The sequence below is a fragment of the Phalangium opilio genome, unplaced genomic scaffold (assembly GCF_054372755.1).
Source record: "Phalangium opilio isolate 3A_F unplaced genomic scaffold, DU_Popi_V2 ptg000009l_1, whole genome shotgun sequence".
In the NCBI taxonomy this organism is placed as follows: Eukaryota; Metazoa; Arthropoda; class Arachnida; order Opiliones; family Phalangiidae; genus Phalangium; species Phalangium opilio.
Genome location: NW_028324146.1, coordinates 1,719,221 through 1,741,700, shown reverse-complemented (window position 1 = coordinate 1,741,700; position 22,480 = coordinate 1,719,221). Strand labels below are relative to the sequence as shown.

General features: G+C 38.2%; 1 protein-coding gene across 2 annotated transcripts in view; it reads right to left on the bottom strand.

Annotated features, from left to right (window-relative positions):
• Nucleotides 1-7,527: 7,527 nt before the first annotated feature.
• The window catches only part of LOC149713070 (thrombospondin type-1 domain-containing protein 7A-like), a 205,590-nt gene continuing 190,637 nt past the window's right edge, over nucleotides 7,528-22,480 (bottom strand). For both annotated transcript variants that reach the window (XM_089845524.1, XM_089845531.1), the window contains 2 exons: nucleotides 13,673-13,763; nucleotides 7,528-8,294 (listed from right to left, as the gene is read on the bottom strand). In XM_089845524.1, coding sequence (XP_089701650.1) covers nucleotides 8,165-8,294; nucleotides 13,673-13,763 — 221 coding nt within the window. In that variant the 3' untranslated portion in view covers nucleotides 7,528-8,164. The remainder of the gene's footprint in view (nucleotides 8,295-13,672; nucleotides 13,764-22,480) is intronic.

Here is a 22,480-nt window from a genome sequence, read left to right as displayed (position 1 = left end):
AAGTACCCACAAGCACCCACAAGTACCTACAAGTACCTACAAGTACCCACAAGCACCCACAAGTACCTAAAAGCACCCACAAGCACCCACAAGTACCTACAAGCACCCACAAGTACCCACAAGTACTTACAAGCACCCACAAGTACCTACAAGTACCCACAAGTACCTACAAGTACCCACAAGTACTTACAAGCACACACAAGTACTTACAAGCACACACAAGTACCTACAATTACCCACAAGTACCTACAAGTACCCACAAGTACCTACAAGTACCCACAAGTACCTACAAGCACCCACAAGTACCTACAAGCACCCACAAGTACCCACAAGTACCTACAAGTACCTACAAGTACCTACAAGTACCCACAAGCACCCACAAGTACCTAAAAGCACCCACAAGCACCCACAAGTACCTACAAGCACCCACAAGTACCCACAAGTACTTACAAGCACCCACAACTACCTAAAAGTACCCACAAGTACCTACAAGTACCCACAAGTACTTACAAGCACACACAAGTACCTACAATTACCCACAAGTACCTACAAGTACCCACAAGTACCCACAAGTACCTACAAGTACCCACAAGTACCTACAAGTACCCACAAGTACCTACAAGCACCCACAAGTACCTACAAGCACCCACAAGTACCTACAAGTAGCTACAAGTACCCACATGTACCTACAAGTACCCACAAGTACCTACAAGTATCTACAAGCACCCACAAGTACCTACAAGTACCTACAAGCACCCACAAGGACCCACAAGCACCTACAAGTATCCACAAGCACCTACAAGCACCCACAAGAACCCACAAGTATCCACAAGCACCCACAAGAACCCACAATTACCCACTTGAACCCACAAGTACCTACAAGTACCCACAAGTACCCACAAGAACCCACAAGAACCCACAAGTACCTACAATCACCCACAAGTACCTACAAGTACCCACAAGTACCCACAAGAACCCACAAGGACCCACAAGTACCTACAAGCATCCACAAGTACCCACAAGAACCCGGGCAAAGCACCTACAAGAGCTCAAACGCCATGTTTTTCTTGCTTAATATCCCTCTAACGGCGTGAATCACGACAAAAACGCCGTAAGTCCAATATAAAAAATTAGGGCTAAAATGCGTGTCTCTAACAGTGGTAAAACGCCGTAATTCCAATCCCCAAAACAACGTAAGTCAAGGTATGTGTTAATAATGATAAAAATCAATACTTAAACTTAATTTATCTTAATGAAACTAAGCAAAGGCACATCTATGGACTGTTATCTTTCATTTAAGATGGTTCCCAAACGTAACGAATGAATAGTTTTCTTTATACACGATCCCAATTAAGGTCATTTTTCAAAAAAATCCCATGTTATCTCTATGGAACAATATAGTATCTTTCACCAAATGTCGGATTAATTTTATGGATTCTAAAACCACCCTTAACAACTTTTTTCTTTATAGAACTAACTATTAGTTGGATCTCTTTGAAATTTTAACCACAAAATAAGGGCCCAAATTTTAGTTCACTGGCAAAATTTCAAAGCAGCAAACACAATACGAAAAAAGTTACGGCCAATCAAATAATCCTCCTTTAGCATTACAGGCAGTATCAAGTCTTATCTAAGAGAGCGACCGCTCTCCTAGAATTTCTCAGCCTGGCCCTCGTCAATAGTAGGAAAAAGCGTATCTAGCCTTTTAGGCCGAAAAAAGATCAAAGCCATCCAGATTTAACATGTTGGGGGCCGAATCGAAATGTCCTAGCCGCCCCAATCTCACGAAATTAGAAAAGCATTCTGGTATTTTGGCCACCAATTCTAATCCCGAATCAAACTATCCTCCTCTATACTTTTGCATTAACAGCGCTTTTGTCAATATGCAATTTATGTGTTTCTTATTCTCGCTTATGCCACATAATTGTTTATGGGATTCTAACTCATATGTCTGTAGTAAAAGCAAGTAACTTAATTAGGCACTTACCAAGCGAAAATGGAGTAGATGGTTCCTCTCTTTGCTTCATCCGAGTTATTTATAGTGGCTGGAAAATTTCTTCACTGAATTTAAATTAATTACGCTTATCACTACCTACCAAAGACCTAACCAAATAGTAAAATCTAACTTGAAATACTAAGATTTTTCATTTTATAGGTGGTAGGACTATCAATATTGAAGTCTAAATAATCCTAAATCCATGGAATAGGATATTAAGATTAACTGAAGCCGCAATCTCCATTTCAGCCTAATTATTCTTCCTTACAAAGTGCCAATAAAACAGAAAATTTAATTACTCCATTTGTTGCTATAATCTAAAGCCTAAATAATATACTTGAAGGTAATAACTAATTTGGTCATTGTGGAAATTTTAGAAATAGTTTTAGAAAAAATAAATCAACTTCTAAATGGTAGTTAAAAGAATTTATTTTTAAAACCTTAAAAAATATCATCGGGTTTAGCGGGCTTCATCGGGTACGCCGGGCTGTTGAACTTTTTTGGGTTTGGCAGCTTGAGGTGGCATTTTGGGTTTAGCGGGTTGTCGGACATGACGGGGTTTGGAAGCTTGACGGGGTAACTTGGGTTTGACAGGCGGTCGGTTTTCTTTCCCATTTCGGTGTTTAAGCCTCATGTGACGGTGCATGTTTCCACTTTGCGTGAACGCGCGGGTGCAAACTTGGCAAATGTAAGGCCGGACGTTTGTGTGGGTGCGAATGTGCTTGTTGAGAGTGGATACGTCAGCGAAGGCGCTGCCGCAACCTTCATAGTCGCACTCGAACTTGCTTTTAAAATTGCGACCACAAACTTTCGTCGGGCTCATTTGAAAGTCGCACGTGTAAGATCCACCGGCTGTAAAAATAAACACAAGGAAAAATATGATAGATTAACCCTTTGATTAAAACCAAGTTGCAACAAAAGTCATGATGGGCCTGCAATTAAGGGACAAATAATTAGAACCTGGTCTTGGACCAATTTCCGTTAAGGGAACAACAGGGGAGTGGCTAATTACTAAATGTTATCAAGTGATGGAATAGTTCTTACCTAGTCCATTTGACAAAAGGCAAATAACGTTTAATTCCAAATCGTCCTGCATTTCTTGACTCGTAGCCTGTAAAGATTCAAATAAAACATTCAGTTATTAAAAAGCCAGTGCGTTTGCACCACAGTGTATTTAGTTTTAGCTAAACGGGGTTTTCCAGGCTTCCTACATTGTTGTCCGACATTTTGTGCATAGCAAATTAGCCATAGTTAAAATAGGATCAAGCAAAACCTGACGAGGCCTCTATTTTATAATTTTGCCCACAACTTTCTACGATCTTAATCCAATTATTTACAATAACTAAAGCTAAATTAATTTAAGCTCCTCATTTTAAATGGGTGGACCCCACTCGTCCGAAAACACGGAAACTCGGGTATTTTGATTGGTTTAAAGTATTTAGAGCAGCGGAGCTTCAAAATAGATTCTGTCTAACTCAGATATTTTACGTGAAGACCTAATTAAACTAAGCCTAAATTTTCAACCTTTTTTTATGTAATTACTGAATTGGTCACTGTGCCACTGTCTTTAAATAGCCCACAAATTAAGTCTATAAATAACCCATAAATCAAGTCTATAAATAACCCACAAATTTAGTCTATAAATAACCCACAAATTAAGTCTATAAATAACCCACAAATTAAGTCTATAAATAACCCATAAATCCAGTCTATAAATAACCCATAAATCCAGTCTATAAATAACTCATAAATCAAGTCTATAAATAACTCATAAATCAAGTCTATAAATAACCCAAAAATTTAGTCTATAAATAACCCACAAATTAAGTCTATAAATAACCCATAAATCAAGTCTATAAATAACCCAAAGCTTTAGTCTATAAATAACCCAAAAATTAAGTTTATAAATAACCCAGAAATTAAGTCTATAAATAACCCACTAATTTAGTCTATAAATAACCCACTAATTTAGTCTATAAATAACCCACAAATTAAGTCTATAAATAACCCATAAATCAAGTCTATAAATAACCCACAAATTAAGTCTATAAATAACCCACAAATTAAGTCTATAAATAACCCACAAATTAAGTCTATAAATAACCCACAAATTAAGTCTATAAATAACCCACAAATTAAGTCTATAAATAACCCACAAATTAAGTCTATAAATAACCCACAAATTAAGTCTATAAATAACCCACAAATTAAGTCTATAAATAACCCACAAATTAAGTTTATATTTATAAATAACCCAAAAATTAAGTTTATAAATAACCGAAAAATTAAGTTTATAGATAACCCAAAAATTAAGTTTATAAATAACCCACGAATCAAATCTATTAATTTGACAAAATAAACCAATTAATAAGTCCAATAATCAGACAAAATAAACCTTAAAATAAGTTTAATTTGGCAAAATAACCCATAAATGAAGATGCCTAAAATAATTTGGCAAAACAACCCATAAGTATAGTTCAATTCAATAAATATTTTGGAAAAATGGCAGAGTATAAACTAATAGAGAAAAAACGTTTTGTGTTCAACTTACTTGGACGGTGGTGCGTTTGGTTCCCATCATGTTACCTCTTCAATCAACGTGTGACAGAAAAATGATGAATATGAAAGGTTATCATCGCTTAATATACCAAAAAAAAAATGGGAAGCTCTTCTGATTGGTTCGATTCCCCAATAGAGCCCGGGCCAAATAGCCTTTGTAGACTTGAACTGCATCTTTGAAACTTGATTCTTCATTTCAAAACAAGATTCATATTTGCTATTGTGAAATGTGCTACCGTGACAAATTCCAGGTGGGCGTTTCACAATCGAGGGGTTGGACACATGCCAGATTTTTATAATTCAAAAATAAACAATTTTGAGTTATAAATTTTAAAATATATTTTCGAGAATTACACGAAATCAGTATTCACTTAGAGCTGTTAGATTTACATCAGAAGAAACTTTGTTCAATGTTAATTAGGGAATGAATCAAATTCTCAAGAACAAAATGAATCCAAAATGGACGCGAATATGAGATTGTTTTTAACTGTACCACGGCAGTCTGTTTAATTTTAGGAATTATTTTTGTATCATTAAAGTTTATTTGGTACAGTTGTACTTTCGGTATCCAAGCCAAGCATTCTACATAACCGCCGATTAAAAAATAAACATGATAATTAATATTTGGAATAACCTTTTATTTAATAAAGGTGAAGTGTTTGCTTGTTTGGTATCAGTACAGGGCCGGGTTAAGCAATTTTGCACCCGGGGACCGAGATAATGTGCGCCCCCTTAAGTCGGAAAAAAGGAACAGCAAATGTTGCTAAGAGGGAATAATTTATAACTCAATGCGCCCCCAAACAAGCCTTGCACCCGTGGGCCAGTGCCCCATCAGCCCCCCCCCTTTAATCCGGCCCTGTATCAGTAACACTAGGAGGACAAGGTGTGATTAAGTTCTTCTCAAGGTACGGATGGCGGCAAACCCCATGCCATTAAGCCTGTGAAGAACGCCCTACTCCAGACCCGTAATATTTTAGCATTATGATTATTTCGCAATAGGGCTTCATTTGGTAGAAATTGAAAGCTATAAATAAATATTATTCTCCAAAAGTACAATATTCAGATATTTTAACGGGGTGGACGCAAAAAAATAGCTTAGCGTCTAAATTGACAATAATCTCATCTCTATTTCAAACAACGAAATGGTCTATCTATTACTCTTAAACATTATGTGCTCGCTAAATAAAGTTTTCCAATTCCCAGTCATCATTAAAATGGTGACAATATGTGTAGTTTTAAGTCAATTTATAACATTGTAAGAACAACTTAAAAAAAAAATAAAGTTAGTATCCAACCCCTCGCTATCCGTTCTATGCTCAAAGCAAACCCGACGACATAGACCGAATTATTATTTTTCCAACATAATGGACTATGAACGTCCATGAATTGAACTTGTATTTGGCCTCTTGAACTTTGACCTTTACTGGGCCGATTTAGCGCAATGTTCTGCATTGTTATCAGACAGCTGTTGTTTGGAAATTTCTTTGTCAAACATTCATATTTGCATAAATGTTATTGTGAACAGTCAATAACAGATAAGTCCGGGAATTCCCATTTTAGCGCTGAATCCAGCAACAGATAATATAGACCATTCCATTATTGACATGGCTGAAGAGAACTTAACAGGGGCTAGAGGTGTTTTGAGAAGCACCGCTAGAGGCAGAGCGAGTTGCCTAGCCTCCCGCGTTTAGTGAACTGTGGCTCCATCTGGCGTTGCCTCTTAGCGAGTCGGAAGACACCTCTCCGCCCCTGCACGTTTGTTTCTCTACAAGTATTTACAGGAATGGTCTATTCACTTTGGAAACTTGAATTCTACGAAAACAAATTGGAATCTGCAATATTTTATAAATTAACCGATGTTAAACTATAGTTTGATTGGAAAAAAGAGTGAAAATTGGCATCCTTTTAGTGCCTCACTATCAACTCGTGTTGTTTTATGACTTCAAAAAGTACCGATCTGCCAAACTTTGATCTCGGAGTCGTAACCAGAACTTAGAGAAAAACTTAGATTTAATTATAAAAGCTCTATGGTCCTAATTTTATTTCAGAAGGTTAAATCTAAAATGGTTAATTTTTTACGACACCTAATTCTATGAACATAAGAAAATTGTAAATTTGAATTTGTTAATACCATAGATATGTGTAAATACTTATGGATTCTAAACTTAACCCAATAGCTGGCCACGAAATGACAAATGTACGGTACTAATGTGAGTCGGGTGTAATTAGGTCACGTGGTGTAAAGGAATCAAAGTTCTTCAGAGTCCAGAGAAACCTCAGTTTCAAATTTCGCCCATGCGCAGAAAGAACAAATACGGATTTAGTCTCATACGCAAGGCATGGTTAAAACCTCTATTGAAGGTTGTACAATTACTCATTAATTTGCTTTTCACTTTGATGCCTTAAAGGGCATAGAACATTTTCTACTTAAAATCGCCCGTACTTCGAATCTACCAACCTTTTTGAAACACCCTGTATATCGTAGCTTATCAGGTTTCCCACAATTCATCAACGTTAAAGGCCGACTTCCAGCGAAAATGTTTCTAGCGAACTGAAAACCGAGCATCGAGACTAACAATGAAGCGACCGTGCCGATTTTTGAAGCCCCGCTGGATCAAAACTTGGAAGGGTTCTCGCTAACTGAAAGCCGTGCAATGTGGTTCTAGCGAACTGAAGATGAACAATAGAAATCCTTTTAAATTTATTTCCTCTCGATTTTTTGCTTTTCCCTGAAGGAAGTTCTCTATTGTTCATCTTCAGTTCGCTAGAACCACATTGCACGGCTTTCAGTTAGCTAGAACCTTCCATCTTTTACCCCAGCGGGGATTCGAAAATCGGCACGGTCGCTTCATTGCTAGTCTCGATGCTCGGTTTTCAGTTCGCTAGAACTCTTTTCGATGGAAGTCGGCCTTTAATAGCATGTTTTTAAGAATATTGTTTTTATAAAGAAATCAATTAACTCTTCAGGAAAGTATGTTTTAAAACATATTTATTTTCAAGATTATTCTATATTAATAATAACTGGAAATTCATACATACTGTGGCAAGGCACGATTTAATTTTTGGCTCCGGAATTCACCATAATATGGATTGAACTGAAAACCCAGGTGCCTCTTTATAAGAACCAATACCAAACACGCAATATTTTTTCCCAAGTGGGGTTGTAGCGGATTAAGACATAATGTTAACCCTCAATAAGAAAGACAGACACGTGGTTTACGTTAGGCCTGGTTATCAGTTTAAGCCATATTATGTGACCCATAGATATCGGAAATAATATATCTCCATTCAAAATTCAAGCTTTAGTAGGTTAAGTAAAATCTTTACATAAACATTGAGTATTTATTTATCTATAGTAAAAGGAATGTTTTTGCTTTGAAAACTTATTAATGTTTTTGATATTAATTTATGAATTTAAAGAGATCAGAAAATGGGTTTCTGGCCATTTCATGATTTTCTCTTTAAGTGTTAAGTACTCCGTGAAGATTTTCCTAGATTATATTCAGTTCTGATATTTATGGGCGTACGAATTTAGCGCGATATCTCTCACAGTCTTTTTTGTTCATCTATGTACTAAAAATGACACGACACATCACGTGATCTTAATGTCTATGTGGTTTTAGTTCCGCAATGGTAATTCAACATCGTGTCCGAACACGGGTCATTCGGCTCAAGGGAGCGTCGCCGCAAATGACGGCGGCGCTGCACTTGCAGGAATTTCTCTCTAATTGACGAATGGCTGCAAAGAAATGAAAGAATGACGTTTATCAGTATGTTTCATTCGTTCCGTAAACCAATGGAAAATCAAAGTAAAAATCAAAATTGATAAAAGCTGGGCAAAATAAACTAGTTTATGTTGAACCTTACTCTTACGTAGGTCGTAGGAGTAGCGCCAAAAGAATTGAAAAGATAATAAAACTACTCAAAGGGTATAGATTCACCTTTATGCCATATATTAATTCTCAATGCTGTGACGTAAAACTTGCTTAGATCACATATCGATTTCGCCCGAGAATAGAGAAAAATCTCTAAACCCTCAGGCAGGACCGAAATGTACAATAATGTTCCCGAGCGGTAGAGAATGCAAATAATGTAATTAGTCCAGAGAAGGAGAGCACGTGGAAACCTAATAGGAAGACCTTAGTAGGGTCGCGTCGAATTTTCCCTATTATCAATAGTGGATGGGGGAGAAAGTTTGAAAATGGACACAGAACCTGTGTTAAAAAGCCGGGACATCAAAGTTTCGCCAATATCTATTTAGTTTTCTAGTGACTTGCTAGTCCACTTTTTCTATTATTGAAAGGTTTTAATTTAAATTAATACCTAAAGAAAAAACAAAGGATAACTTTCTGTGCCCAGCAATCCTCGTCCAACCCTAATTGACGACTAGACACAATAAGCAGGGAGAAAGATTTGCTCTATAGGACTCGGTTTTACTTGGGACTGTACAATTTTTTAAGAAGTCGAGATAAGACGTTCGACTATGAGAAGGCATTAACAACCCCCGGGACTCGCAACGCAAGCTATCTAATTTTTGTGGTTTTCTGTTAGGCGCGATCCTAACGACCCTTGCGGTATATTGAGGAAACTTTTAGGGGGTACCGAATTTCCGGTTTACAGGTTCCTCTTTGCTATTTAAAATGGCGGATCACGAAGAAGAAGATGAGAATGAAAATGTTAACGTGTACATTATCATAATTGTACATTAAACCGTTGCGGCCTCGGCCTCCGAATTTAGAAGAAGACGATCTTATTTCTTATTTAAGCGATATACGGAACCTGAAGTTCCGTACACCCTATAAGTTTCTATCCGTTGCCGCTTGGTGGCGCACTTGTCCCGAAACAGCCGTAACTCCTAGAGGCGGAAATTTCAATGCGAGGATCTTCTTGCGTTGCGAGTCCCGGGGGTTGTTAATGGTCTTAGATCTGACACACAAGTCGTAATATAACATAACATGACCCTTGGAGTTGTATTATAACCATTTGCTATACGCTTTCATCAGACTCTCCTGATTTGATAACTTCAAATCCCGATATCAAATACCATGATTGTTTATATATTAGGTTCAGACTATACTCAAATTTTGTTAGTAATAGAGTGCCAATTTGCAAAGCAATCGAAAATTATGCCGACAAGTTCTACATAAAAAATATAATTACTGAAAAAAAAATTAAACGCCCATGAATAAATTTATACTTTTTTTAGGCTCCTCAATGCGAGGCTCGTTATCGTCATTTTTTGTAACGATTTACTAAAAGTGGGATCTTAAAACATAAAATACAAGATAATGACGTAAAACAGAGTTTTTAAACTAAAATGCGTTGCAAATACCAAAAGTCACTCGAAAGCTTTGATGTTTTGCTGCCAAAAACTGCTAAAAATAAAAAAAACAAAAAAATACAGCTCCCTCGAGCATTATAAACTGTTCACACTTAATCTTTCAATACGTATAAAGCTGGGGAAACTATTTCCTATTGCGTAAGAAACTTATTTGTTACCATAACCCTATAATGAATTGGTATGGGTCCACGCTGCCCGAGGGGGTAGACGCTCTAGATCTCTGTGTACACCTGAGTTCGAAAGAGTTCAGCTTTGACAGTGCATAGAGTTCAAATCCTTCGGAACTCAGAGTTCAGCTTTGACAGTGCATAGAGTTCAAATCCTTCGGAACTCAGAGTTCAGCTTTGACAGTGCATAGAGTTCAAATCCTTCGGAACTCAGAGTTCAGCTTTGACAGTACATTGAGTTCAAGTCATATTGTACACCTGAGTTGTCAAGTGTCTTCCCCCTCGACGCTGCCACTCCATTTTCATTAAAAACGTTCTCCTCCAAACCGAAAGGGAACAGAGGCATAACCTACTGTGTTTCCCTTCCTTGTTCGAGTCGGCTTATGATTAGACCTGGAAATCACAGTAGGCGATGGTTCCCGTTTCACACGAGACTGCCCTTTTATAAGTAACACGTGTTCTGGTCTAGTATCCTTTTGACCCATACTTATGAAGGGAGTGATAGGGCTATGCAGTTGTATTATTTTCATTATTTGAAGGTAGCTGAACACATTTTAGGTCAGATGTATATGAAGAAACTACAGTAACGTAAGGGCATAAGTTTATATGATATCTTCCATAAGTTCAACACTGGTTATATAGAACTAGTTTTCGAGAAAAAGGAAAACTGTGCGTGATCCATTCTTGCGTCATTCACATGGAAGCTCCAGTAAGGCTGTATCGCTTCAAAGTAAAACAAGTAACAGCGTTGTTGTTGAAGAAGCTCTGCCGAAATTTTACCATTAAGAATGTCATAGTTACAGAATATCTGTTTCCATATAAAGGTCCTGACTATCTGATAATCAATGGCCGCTTTAATTACTAAGCATGGGTTTTTACTCTTAGTAGGTACTCAACCAGGGATAGATGTAATTTTAGAAGCAGGAATGGTGAACAGAGTAATCTGGGCGCGCGTCAAAGTCCCCGACCCCCTTTCCGGGACGGTGGTTATGAAAGAAGAGGTGGGTCATAGCGACAGAAGTAAAAAGGAATTATGTATTTTTCGCCGTCCGTCACCGTCAGCAACGTCATTAAAACGTAGTTAGTGAGCCTCGACTTAAAATTTTCGTTGCGTGTTGGAGGGAGGGGCTCTATCCTGGGCTATGAGTCGGACTGAAATAAATACTTACCGTTCTCCATTCCTGCTTCTAAAATTGCATCTATCCTTGGTTCGACTAAGGAAGATTCTTGAATCCGGGGCCATATTGAACAATGCCAGACAAGAATGTAACCTTCACCTTCCTTACGGAGTAACGTTCGTATTGATATCATTTATGTTAAAGGCCGACTTCCAGCGAAAAGGGTTCTAGCGAACTGAAAACCGAGCATCGAGACTAACAATGAAGCGACCGTGCCGATTTTCGAATCCCCGCTGGGGCAAAAGTTGGAAGGGTTCTCGCTAACTGAAAGCCGTGCAATGTGGTTCTAGCGAACTGAAGATACGCAATTGAGAATTTCCTTCAGGGGAAAGCAAAAATTCGAGAGGAAATAAATTGAAAAGGATTTCTATTGTTCATCTTCAGTTCGCTAGAACCACATTGCACGGCTTTCAGTTAGCGAAAACCCTTCCAACTTTTGACCCAGCGGGGATTCGAAAATCGGCACGGTCGCTCCATTGTTAGTCTCGATGCTCGGTTTTCAGTTCGCTAGAACCCTTTTCGCTGGAAGTCGGCCTTTAACATGAATGATATCAATACGAACGTTACTCCGTAAGGAAGGTGAAGGTTACATTCCTGTCTGGCATTGTTCAATATGGCCCCGGATTCAAGAATCTTCCTTAGTCGAACTAGGGATAGATGTAATTTTTGAAGTAGGAATGGAGAACGGTTAGTATTTCTTTTCGCTGGAAGTCGGCCTTTAAGTATTTATTTATTGACGGGGCTCGGAGCTTTTAGGATTAAATATGGCGCCATCTTTTAAAATTGTGATCCGAAACGTTATAAAAATGTACCGAAGGGCAAAGCCGGGTTTTTTAGCTCCTAATATCTAATAAAATTACGATCTTGCAGCGGGATTAGTGTAAATAAGGGATCAGCTAGTTCATTAGTTTATTGGCTGGGACACACTAATTTGCGCGTCGACTAAATCGATCGCGAATTTCACTCACAGATGAAGGTGACATTTATGATTAGAGAAAAACTGTGACGTACGTCATTCAAACCTCAGATCCAACCCTCGAAGAAGAGGAAAGATGAATTAAAGAATTTGTTTTCGAACGGTGTTAGGGTTAAGCGAGATGGACAGACGGACAGACAAAGAGAGAAAGAGTAAGAGACAGGGTCATTCATCCATCACAGACATCATCAAGACGTCATCGAGATGGGGCAAGAAAAAGACAAAAACAAAAGGAAAAGTTACGCAGGAACATATAGGTGCCGCCGTTAGTGCTTATAGGCCGACTTCCATCGAAAAGAGTTCTAGCGAACTGAAAACCGAGCATCGAGACTAACAATGGAGCGACCGTGCCGATTTTCGAATCCCCGCTGGGTCAAAAGTTGGAAGGGTTCTCGCTAACTGAAAGCCGTGCAATGTGGTTCTAGCGAACTGAAGATACACAATAGAGAATTTCCTTCAGGGTAAAGCAAAAATTCGAGAGGAAATAAATTTAAATGGATTTCTATTGTTCATCTTCAGTTCGCTAGAACCACATTGCACGGCTTTCAGTTAGCGAGAACCCTTCCAACTTTTGCCCTCCAGCGGGGCTTCGAAAATCGGCACGGTCGCTTCATTGTTAGTCTCGATGCTCGGTTTTCAGTTCGCTAGAACTCTTTTCGATGGAAGTCGGCCTTTAAAAGGAGAATGAAATGGCCAGACAGACATTTTTTCATCGATTTAATAATAGCAATGTTCTTAAAAAACTTAGCGTATTAGTTTCTTTTATTTGTAAATATTAGTATGGGCACAAACGGATTCGATATTGATATCGGTGACCGATACAGAAGTTCGAGCATAAGGTCATAAGATGCTCACAGGTTTTGTGAAGTTTGTCACAGGTTACTGAGAGCTGGTCATGAATTGACGTAGGTGGAACGTCATAGATTCTCGTAAAGCGACTCCTGGTGAGGCGCTTTTAACGACTTAGTACAGACTAAATAGGAAGATGGACTGCGAAACCGAGTGTAATCAATTCTCGCTTGTCGTTCTCGAACTAGATCTCAGTAAGTCTCTAGCATTAAGAAGTATAGGAAGTGTCGTACTCATGGAATCTTATAAACTAATGGTTCGAACTTTATTTACCCCGATAAATCGATTAGAGGTTAATTTATCGATATATCGGTTAATTAGCCGTAAATGTGGTTGATAATCAGTTTAAACTCAGTCGATATTGGCTTCATTGTATTGAATAATCGCTTATTACACCGAATTTAAATAATCAGTTAGAATCGGTATGGATTTAGTATAACTTCGATGTCATCATCCATCACTAGGAAATATATTTAACATTAAAGGAAGCTTTCTCGTTAAGTTAAATTTAGTTTATGATTTTCATGTAATTTTATAAATACGAAATGATTCAAAAATGCTTGTCTGGCCTTTTCAAGCTTAATATTGTTGGTATGATTGACTTACCACATTAAGTAGACAGTAGCGATGACAAAAATGACGAATGCCGTTCCAACTGAGATCATCGCGTACATCCAAAAACTTGCTTCATCGTCCCCTGAAAACAGAAGAAACAAACAATCTAAGTATATTTATGGTATAAAACTAAACATGATTGTGTTCAAGTCTTTTTTTAATAATTTGATCATAGTCTAGTGCATTAAGAATAATTTGATCATAGTCTAGTGCATTAAGAATAATTTGATCATAGTCTAGTGCATTAAGAATAATTTGATCATAGTCTAGTGCATTAAGAATAATTTGATCATAGTCTAGTGCATTAAGAATAATTTGATCATAGTCTAGTGCAAAGAATAATTTCATACTAGGCCTAGTCTGCTGCATTAAAGGGAATGAGAAGCTTCGTTTGAAAAACCCCTGATTTACATAACAAAAGATAGAAAAAATTCCTGTGATTTCAAAAATGTCAAGCTTTTAATTCTCCCATGTCTGGTTATTTGGCAATATGCATTTGAAAATGCTTCGTATGAAATTATTTGAAATGCACTTTTTATGAAAGGCTAAAACGTTTCCCGTTGGGTGACGTCACAGATATATTTTTGACGAGAGATGGCGCCACTCTCTCCGCTGTCAGACCCAGAGTTTAGACTGGCGAGAAGCTAGAGACGCGTATACCTCGCGGCGTATAGGATTCCCGCGCTTTTTTCCTTCACGTCATAGTGATGTCATCAAAATGGCGAACACGCTCGACAGGACATAATTATTGATCTAAAACATTAAGAACAATTTCATCCCAGTTTATAACATTAAGAATATTTGCATCCCAGTATAAAAAATTAAGAATAATTTCATACTAATCAATAACATTAAGAATAATTCCATCCTATTACATGACAATAACGAAATGTAATTTTTTTTTTCATAATGTTTCATATTTACGCTTATAAACTTACGCTATTACATTAGAGAATATTGTAAAATTTTGCAAAATCACGTGACATTTAAGATAAGTTGAGGCGACAAACGATGGATGTCCTCAGGGTAACACAAATGCGTTCAGCTATGTTAAACTTGGTTATCTAAGATAGGCGGTAACTTTCGGGGGCGATTCGCTGAACCGTAATGTTTCTAACTGTACTTTAGAAATAGGAGAGTTGAAGCAATTTCCGCCACGGGAGCTTTTTTGGCAGAAAACGCGATAAAATGAATGGAAATATTTTTTTTACGTAAACTCGAAGTGCGAACATCGAAATATAAGTTCCAAAAATTTACAACGAAACTGGTTGGAGTTTTGCACCAAATAAAAAGTAAATTGTTTCACTGTTGTTGCGCGATGGTAGAAAATTGGTTCATTATTGACGATTTAAAATTTTTCACAACAGTGCGGTAAGTTTCGCGTGAATTATGTAATTTTTTCTCGAGTGACTTTACTATACCGTAAAATCACGGAGGTTCTATTTAAATAGAATAATAATATTTATTTGTGGGGTCGGATACTTGTTGTAACAGAGTATATACAGAATAAGCTGTCGTTCAAGATAGGGAGTTGCCTATCCTATAGCGTGAAAACAAATTTCCTCACGCGCATTCTTTATCCATGGAATGATGTTGTAGTTAAAACTCTCGCGTCAAGTCATTAACATCACAGAGTTTGTGAAAATCTTTTCACACCTGAAAGCTTTCAGGTAAAGAAAGAATCAGGCGTCATTGTTAAATTATTCTCGAAGTATTGTAACCACGCTTGCGAGATTACTAAACTCGCCCCACGTGGCCATAAAAACCTTGGCTATAACTAAGAATAAACTATACTGGTTCCTTAGGTTCAATCATACTTTATTAAACTAACTAATTAAATAATAATTAAATGCCACTTGCATTATACAATTAAAGAACTAAACATAATTACTATTAATTGATGATGAAGTCCAATACCAGGGCAAGACGCCCTATGCTCGAGCATACTACTACATCCCAGTAGTGGGGAATGACTGACTTAATGTCATAAGCAGACGATGCTTATATAGTACGGGGAAAGGTCAGAGGTAACGCTGTGTGTTAATCCTCTATGTAACCGTACACCCCTGGAGTAGAAACCCAGGAGGTCCCTTGATTATTACGGGAGGTTACAGTATGTCGACTTTTTTGGTTGTCAAGTAAATTTACGCGTCAATTAAACACATTTGATTCGCCGATATGAATAAAAACTAAGCAGAAAAGCCTCGTCTGCTAAAGTTCTAGCTTTCCTATTCGCTAGCCATTTGGCCTGTGTGCGAGTTTTTCACGTGGCTGCTTTATTCAATTTCTGGGTCAATTAATTGGATTTTAATCTCAATTAGGGGAAGTGTAATTTTTTTATCAATGATTTCGATATCTTCTAAACGAGGCCGATAATTTAAGGTCTAATGTTAGGTACCCTGAACTTTTCCTTTAATTAAAAAAAAGCAAAATTATCGAAATCGGGCATGTCATTGCTGGAAAGAGTACATTTTTCAATGTTAGTTCCTTACACACTGTAATACTTTGGCAATGTGTGCGAGCAGACGTTTATACTCCCTCCCCCCTCCTTGGAAGTTCACATCACACGCCTCCCCCAGCTTGGCGTCGGCGATGAATTTTTCTAGTGCGCTCATACTGAATTTTCGAGTCATGTCTGCCGAAATAAAAATAAATTAAAAACCAATCAAAAGCTAAAAAAAGTTCTATTTTAATTAGAGTCAGTAGGAGAGTAATAAGGGTTGAGGGGATTCCTGCTAAAATGGATAAAGAAATAGGAAGAGTCACGAGAGTGAAGGTTATTTCAATTTTTAATCGGATAGAGCTATAGTGACGTAAATCCCCTTTCAAAATATGTCAACAACCTCTGATCTCACGATGTCTGGACTATAGAAGGAGGAAAAAATTTTACTCCATTTACCCTAAAGCATGGTTTTCACTTGGCGTAAATCACGACTTTTCACCCGACGTCAAGCGACAACCGAAAAAAACAGAGTTACGCTGGACAGAGATTACGTTGAGTGTGGCCAAGAATTTATTTACTATAAGAATGCCTAAGTCACTTGATTTTACGCTTCTACTCTTACGCCGGTGTTAGTGGACAAGTAAGCCCCACCCCTTTCATGTCCGTCATTGCTCTGCGCTTTCCTATTGTATCCCGTGGGGATAGGTCATACAGACGCGAATGACGTATTCCGAATAGAGAAAAAAAACCTCGAGCAAAGTAAACAGAAAATAGAGGCTGCCAGCGGTGCTGAAACGGTACGCGAATGGTTTTTAATTGCCGTTAACAAATTAGTTAAAGGTTTTGAACCACACTTAATGGATTTTGAATACGTGTCTCTACGTGAAAATCGTTCGTTCTATAATTGTTTCTAAATCGAATCAAGTGTAATACACCTATGATTTCGTGAGTTCCAGGTGGCTAAAATTGTTTGAAATACGTTACAGGCACCACGTTAAAGGAATATCAAAAGACTCCGTATGGAGTGCGAATGGACCCGCAGATCTTGTTTACGCAAGATTGCCTGTAGTGCTAGTTTTTCGAAATAAAACGAACGAAGTTTCATACACTCTAAGAAAAAAGCGTTCAATGGGTATTCGAATTTGAACGCAATTGTTCATTGTTGAACAGTTTGAAATTATTAGGCGTTCAATCGCGAAAGGTGTGCTGGATTATCCAAGATGACATTGAAGGTGTTCAATCCTTACAGTTTGCGTAATAGCTTTTGAGGTTTATTACGCATTTCAATTGCATTACCCTTAAAAATTTAACACAACCATCTCTAAAATCCGATAATATCTCAACAATTTACTGTAACATGCTTATTCACCCTAAATTAAAAATATAAATTGGTCTTGACAAATATAATTTTGCAATAATATCAAAGGAAATGTCACGAATTATAACATATTTCAACTTTCCCTTATATTTACATAAGATTTCAATTCATTTAACGGAGAAAAATGATAAAGATCACTTTCATAGAGTGCAGTCCCTGGAGGCTATTTCCCACTTTTCGTAAGCAGCCCAAGGCGCGGGACTTCGATCTAATGGAATCCCCCATTTTGGGTCCGGTCTAATGGGAATTCGGTCCATTGGGATGGAATCAACACAAATATCGAAGTTTGGCATTATATGAGATATAATGATCCGCTAAACTATTCAAAACTGCCACCTTAAGTGTGCCAATTTGTCACTAAAGCCAATCAAAACTGCTACTATAAGTTTTCCAAATTGTCATTTATACCATTCAAATTTGACATATTATGTGTGCCAAAATGACGGGAAATTTCTCAAAATCCAACGAAATCAAGGGAAATATCGCCCAATCCGTCGGAATCACGGGAAAAAATTGTTTTTCGAAATCCCGTTCACTTTTTCGAAAACGTCCAACCCAGCGGTAAAAAACTAAAAGCAATGCAAATGATTCCACAGTTTCCCTAGAATAAACCTAAACTGATATAGCCTAGAAAGGTATGCAAAGAAAATAAACGCCTGTTTCTGTGTTTTGGCAATCCGTTTAAAGTTGCTTCAATTCTTTCGGGATCAGAATTTTAAATTTGCTTGACGTTCTCATATGATAGATAAAACATTTCGTTTTATTGTCCGCGAAATAAAAATAGCCTTTTCCCAGTTTGTAAAACTATCAAAAGTAACGTTGAACCAATAAGTACGAAAGGCGTACTCAATAATTATCTTAGCGAAGGCTTGTTTCCGAGTAGAATATTATTTACGCCAACCAAATTGGTTTTATTACGCGCCCGTTAAAGGCCGACTTCCATCGAAAAGAGTTCTAGCGAGCTGAAAACCGAGCATCGAGACTAACAATGGAGCGACCGTGCCGATTTTCGAATCCCCGCTGGGGTAAAAGATGGAAGGGTTCTCGCTAACTGAAAGCCGTGCTATATATGGTTCTAGCGAACTGAATATGAACAATAGAAATCCTTTTAAATTTATTTCCTCTCGAATAGCCCCTTCCAAAAATTTTTGAAAAAATGTTCTTAGTCTGAGTCAGTTGTTCTTCCTACAAACAGGAAGTAGTTTCCCCGCATAGCCTAGTTCACAACCTAGATATGACGTTTTTTAGCTCCAAGTGCGCATGCGCGAAGAACTTAAACAACAAGATGCACAAGGCAGTCAAACTTTTTGGAAGGGGCTATTTGTGCTTTCCCCTGAAGGAAATTCTCTATTGTGTATCTTCAGTTCGCTAGAACCATTGCACGGCGTTCACTTAGCTTGAACCCTTCCATCTTTTCACCCAGCGGGGCTTCGAAAATCGGCACGGTCGCTTCATTGTTAGTCTCGATGCTCGGTTTTCAGTTCGCTAGAACCCTTTTCGATGGAAGGCGGCCTTTAAAAACACCGAAGGATTGGCGCGATTTGAAAAGTGACGTCATTTCGCGAGAAGGGGGCCTCTACTGTGAAACTAGCAAATTATAATGTCACTTTTGAGAAACTCGCTACCCCCAGAAAAAGGGGTTGTTTGCTAGCTGTCCCTTCGATGTTTTTTCGTTATACCTAACCCATGCAGGTGTATTTTAAATACGGACCATTAAATCTGTTTGGTTAGGCTAGGCTAGGCTGGGGATATAGCTTAGCTTAGAACAAGAAGAAATATGCCTATAAGAAGGCCTAAATTCGTCAGATTTTGAATTGGCCCCGCTCGAGCTCAAGAAAGCCAAAAAATTTGTAAGAGGACTCAGAGAAAGCTCTCGTTAATTTTACAGTTAAACCTGGCCTCAGCTCGAGGCCCACTTTGTTTGAGACGTATTGTGAGCACGGGCTCAAGCTTAGAAATCTTTTTAATAAACTTTCAGGCTCGGCTCGGGCTAGTGAGCTTATCAATTATTTTGAAGAGCCTCGCTCAATTAGCGCTCGGGCTCACTGAAATGAGGTGAGCGCGGACAGCTATGCTCCCGATTCCGCAATTTTTATTTAAAGAATGCACAGACTATACCTCTAATTACTTGTAGAGAAACGAACGACCAAGGGCGGAAGGGTTCCTTCCGACTCGCCAAGAGGCAAAACTAGATGGAGCCCGAGTACAATACAGGCGGGAGGCTAGCCAACTCGCGCTGCCTCTAGCGATGCTTCTTGATGCATACTTACGCCTTAAGTTCTCTTCACCCATGTCAATATTGTAATGGTCTATCACATTTTCAAGCATTATTTGATTTCCACCCTCACGACATTAAGCGGCACAACAGCCACAGCTCGTTAGCCAATCAGGGGCGGGGAGGGAAATTTGAAGTGGGTAAAAGTCATGTTACAGTCATAAAGCGTTATCAAGAACCATCCTCCCCTTTTCTTACTCGATTCAACTGACAACACTTGTTGATAAAAGACAAAATCACAATAAAGTAAGAAGTAATAGCTACAACTGCTGACTTCCGAATAACCGCACTTATAACCATGTGCCATTAACTTAACGTGTCTAATACACAAAGAGGCCACGAACCCCTTTGAAGTAATAGATGACATAATGGCAAGGAGTAGAAGGTAACATCTAGAGTACTCTACCTATTATTTTTATTTATTTATTTGTTTGTATTTATTCAGAAGTAAGATGAGACTAGAAGTAAAGAGCTCTAGCATTGGTAGTAGATCCTGACACTAGTGAACAAATTTGAGGATTTTATGTCGCTTCCATCGCGCCTACACTAGAGAGAAACAAATTCGTCGAGTTCCAAAAACATTTCCTACCCCCTTCCCCTCAACCTAAAGCGGCGGAACACGGACGCGGCTCCTTGAATCTAGTTCGGCCGTCTACCACCGCGAGCGTCTCACGTTTTGGATGGAAAATTCAGAAACCGCTACCAGAGGGCCAACCGTTGGTGTCTTATCAAGAATATTCACTTTCGCCAAGTGATGAATTTGGTTAGCTCAGTACTTCTAGTCTCATCTTTCTTCTGATTTATTTAAAAATATTCGGTTCCCCACATTTCAATCATTGAATTATCGTGCAGAAAAAGAAATAATTGCATGCAGGGAAATCGAGGGGAAAATTTGCAAAACGTTAATTGTCCTTTCTACTCCTTTCCTTGATATCCTCTTTGCAAATTGAAACGCTAGCGAACTTTGGAATCTTTGTTTGTGTTTCCAGTTCGAAGCAAAATGTTTGTTTTCCTGAGGTCTCGAGCGCCTTATTTCCTTCAGAATTTAGGGGCTTTTTTCAATAAAAGCAAAGAAGTAAGATGAAACACAATAAGTATGCCACTTTATATTGCTGTAGTCTTCTATTTGAGAAAGGTGTCTGTTCTTTATGCACTGTCATAAGCTCAGAATTCACAATTCGTTAATTTCAATATTTGACCAAATTGCATTGTTGGTATCAGTAACACCAAAAGGGAATGATGAGACATGGGAACCAGAAGGGTCCAAGCCGTTAAATTCACTCAACTACACAGCGTAACACCAACTTAAGCATTGTTTTCACTTGACCGATTAAAACAGCTTTACAGTCGGACGTCAATCAGATAAGCCCGCGTTATAGCGTTTTCACTTAGCGTTGTTCCCGTAAATAATGGAACCAAGGCTTACCAGATAAACTGAACACTGCATCAATTGCGACCCATCTACTGTCTTTCCTTTTTGGTCTTTGTAATCTTTGTGTCCCATATCATAAAGATGTAGATGGTTCTGAACCTCTTCAATAAAACTTTCAGCATTGACCTTCGGCATTCTCAGGGGTTTGTACTAGTAACTGACTCGATTATGGCCTAAATAAATAAAACATGTCGGACCGCGGACGTCCTTTTCCAAACATGCGTGGTCGAAAATGACGTCACAACTGAAGCTTATTGCTGATTGGCTTGTGCAGAGCGTTAACGTTGAACGCGGCCGAAAAAATGGAAAGCTCCTACAGTATGAATAGCTTTATTCCGTTTCAGGACGCTAACTTCGGCAGAAAAGGATTTTGGGAGTTGGGTTGGTAGAAATAGTTTAACTCGAAAATTAACACACCTTCATTCTTAGCGTATTTTACTGAGTACCTATTGCATACTTATTATTGTTTGTTACTCATGATATAACATTCGTGAAAGACAAAGCTAACAATAAGTTGTTTGAATAAAATATAAGCCAAATAAAATACAATGAATTGAGAATCAGTAGAATAAATATCTTCTTTATGGATTATTCATGCATGGTTAAGGTTTTCATTCGCAAAACCGATGAAAAGCTTCGAAGCTCAAACTGAAGGTTGATTTTCATGTTAGATTTCGGGATCAAGTTTCAGCATGAGTCTTCGGAAACTGGTCCATTTTATGATACGCGTGAACCTTTGGTGAAAGCCCTGCCATTGGGAGGGAGGCTAGACGTTTCTCGTAACCGTAGCCGATCGTCGCGTACTTAATCTCAATGATGCCGGGAGTAGAAGCCAAAAATTTCCCCCCTGCGAACACGTCACTTGGAGAGGTAAAAATTATAATTAACAATTAGATTTGAATTTTGGTAATTAAAGGGAATGCTAATTTACAATTTCATATTACATTTTACCACGAAAGTAGTTTTATGTTACATTTTCAAGTATCTACTTTCAAAATATCGATATATCAATAATTTTGTCTTGTCGGGCTTGTTTGCCCGTTTGATGACATCACTATAACGTGAGGAAAAAAGCGCGGGAATCCTATACGCGCGAGGTATACGCGTCTCGAGCTTTTACTCAAGCAGCCCCAAAATCCCTCTCTCACTCTCGTGAGATAGAGGCGGTTTCAGTCCTGAAACATTCCAAAAGGGATAAAAGAAACGCTAGGCTAGGCAGTACAATTTTGTATTGAAGTTGAGGTGATAAATAATACGGAGAGAGTATAGGG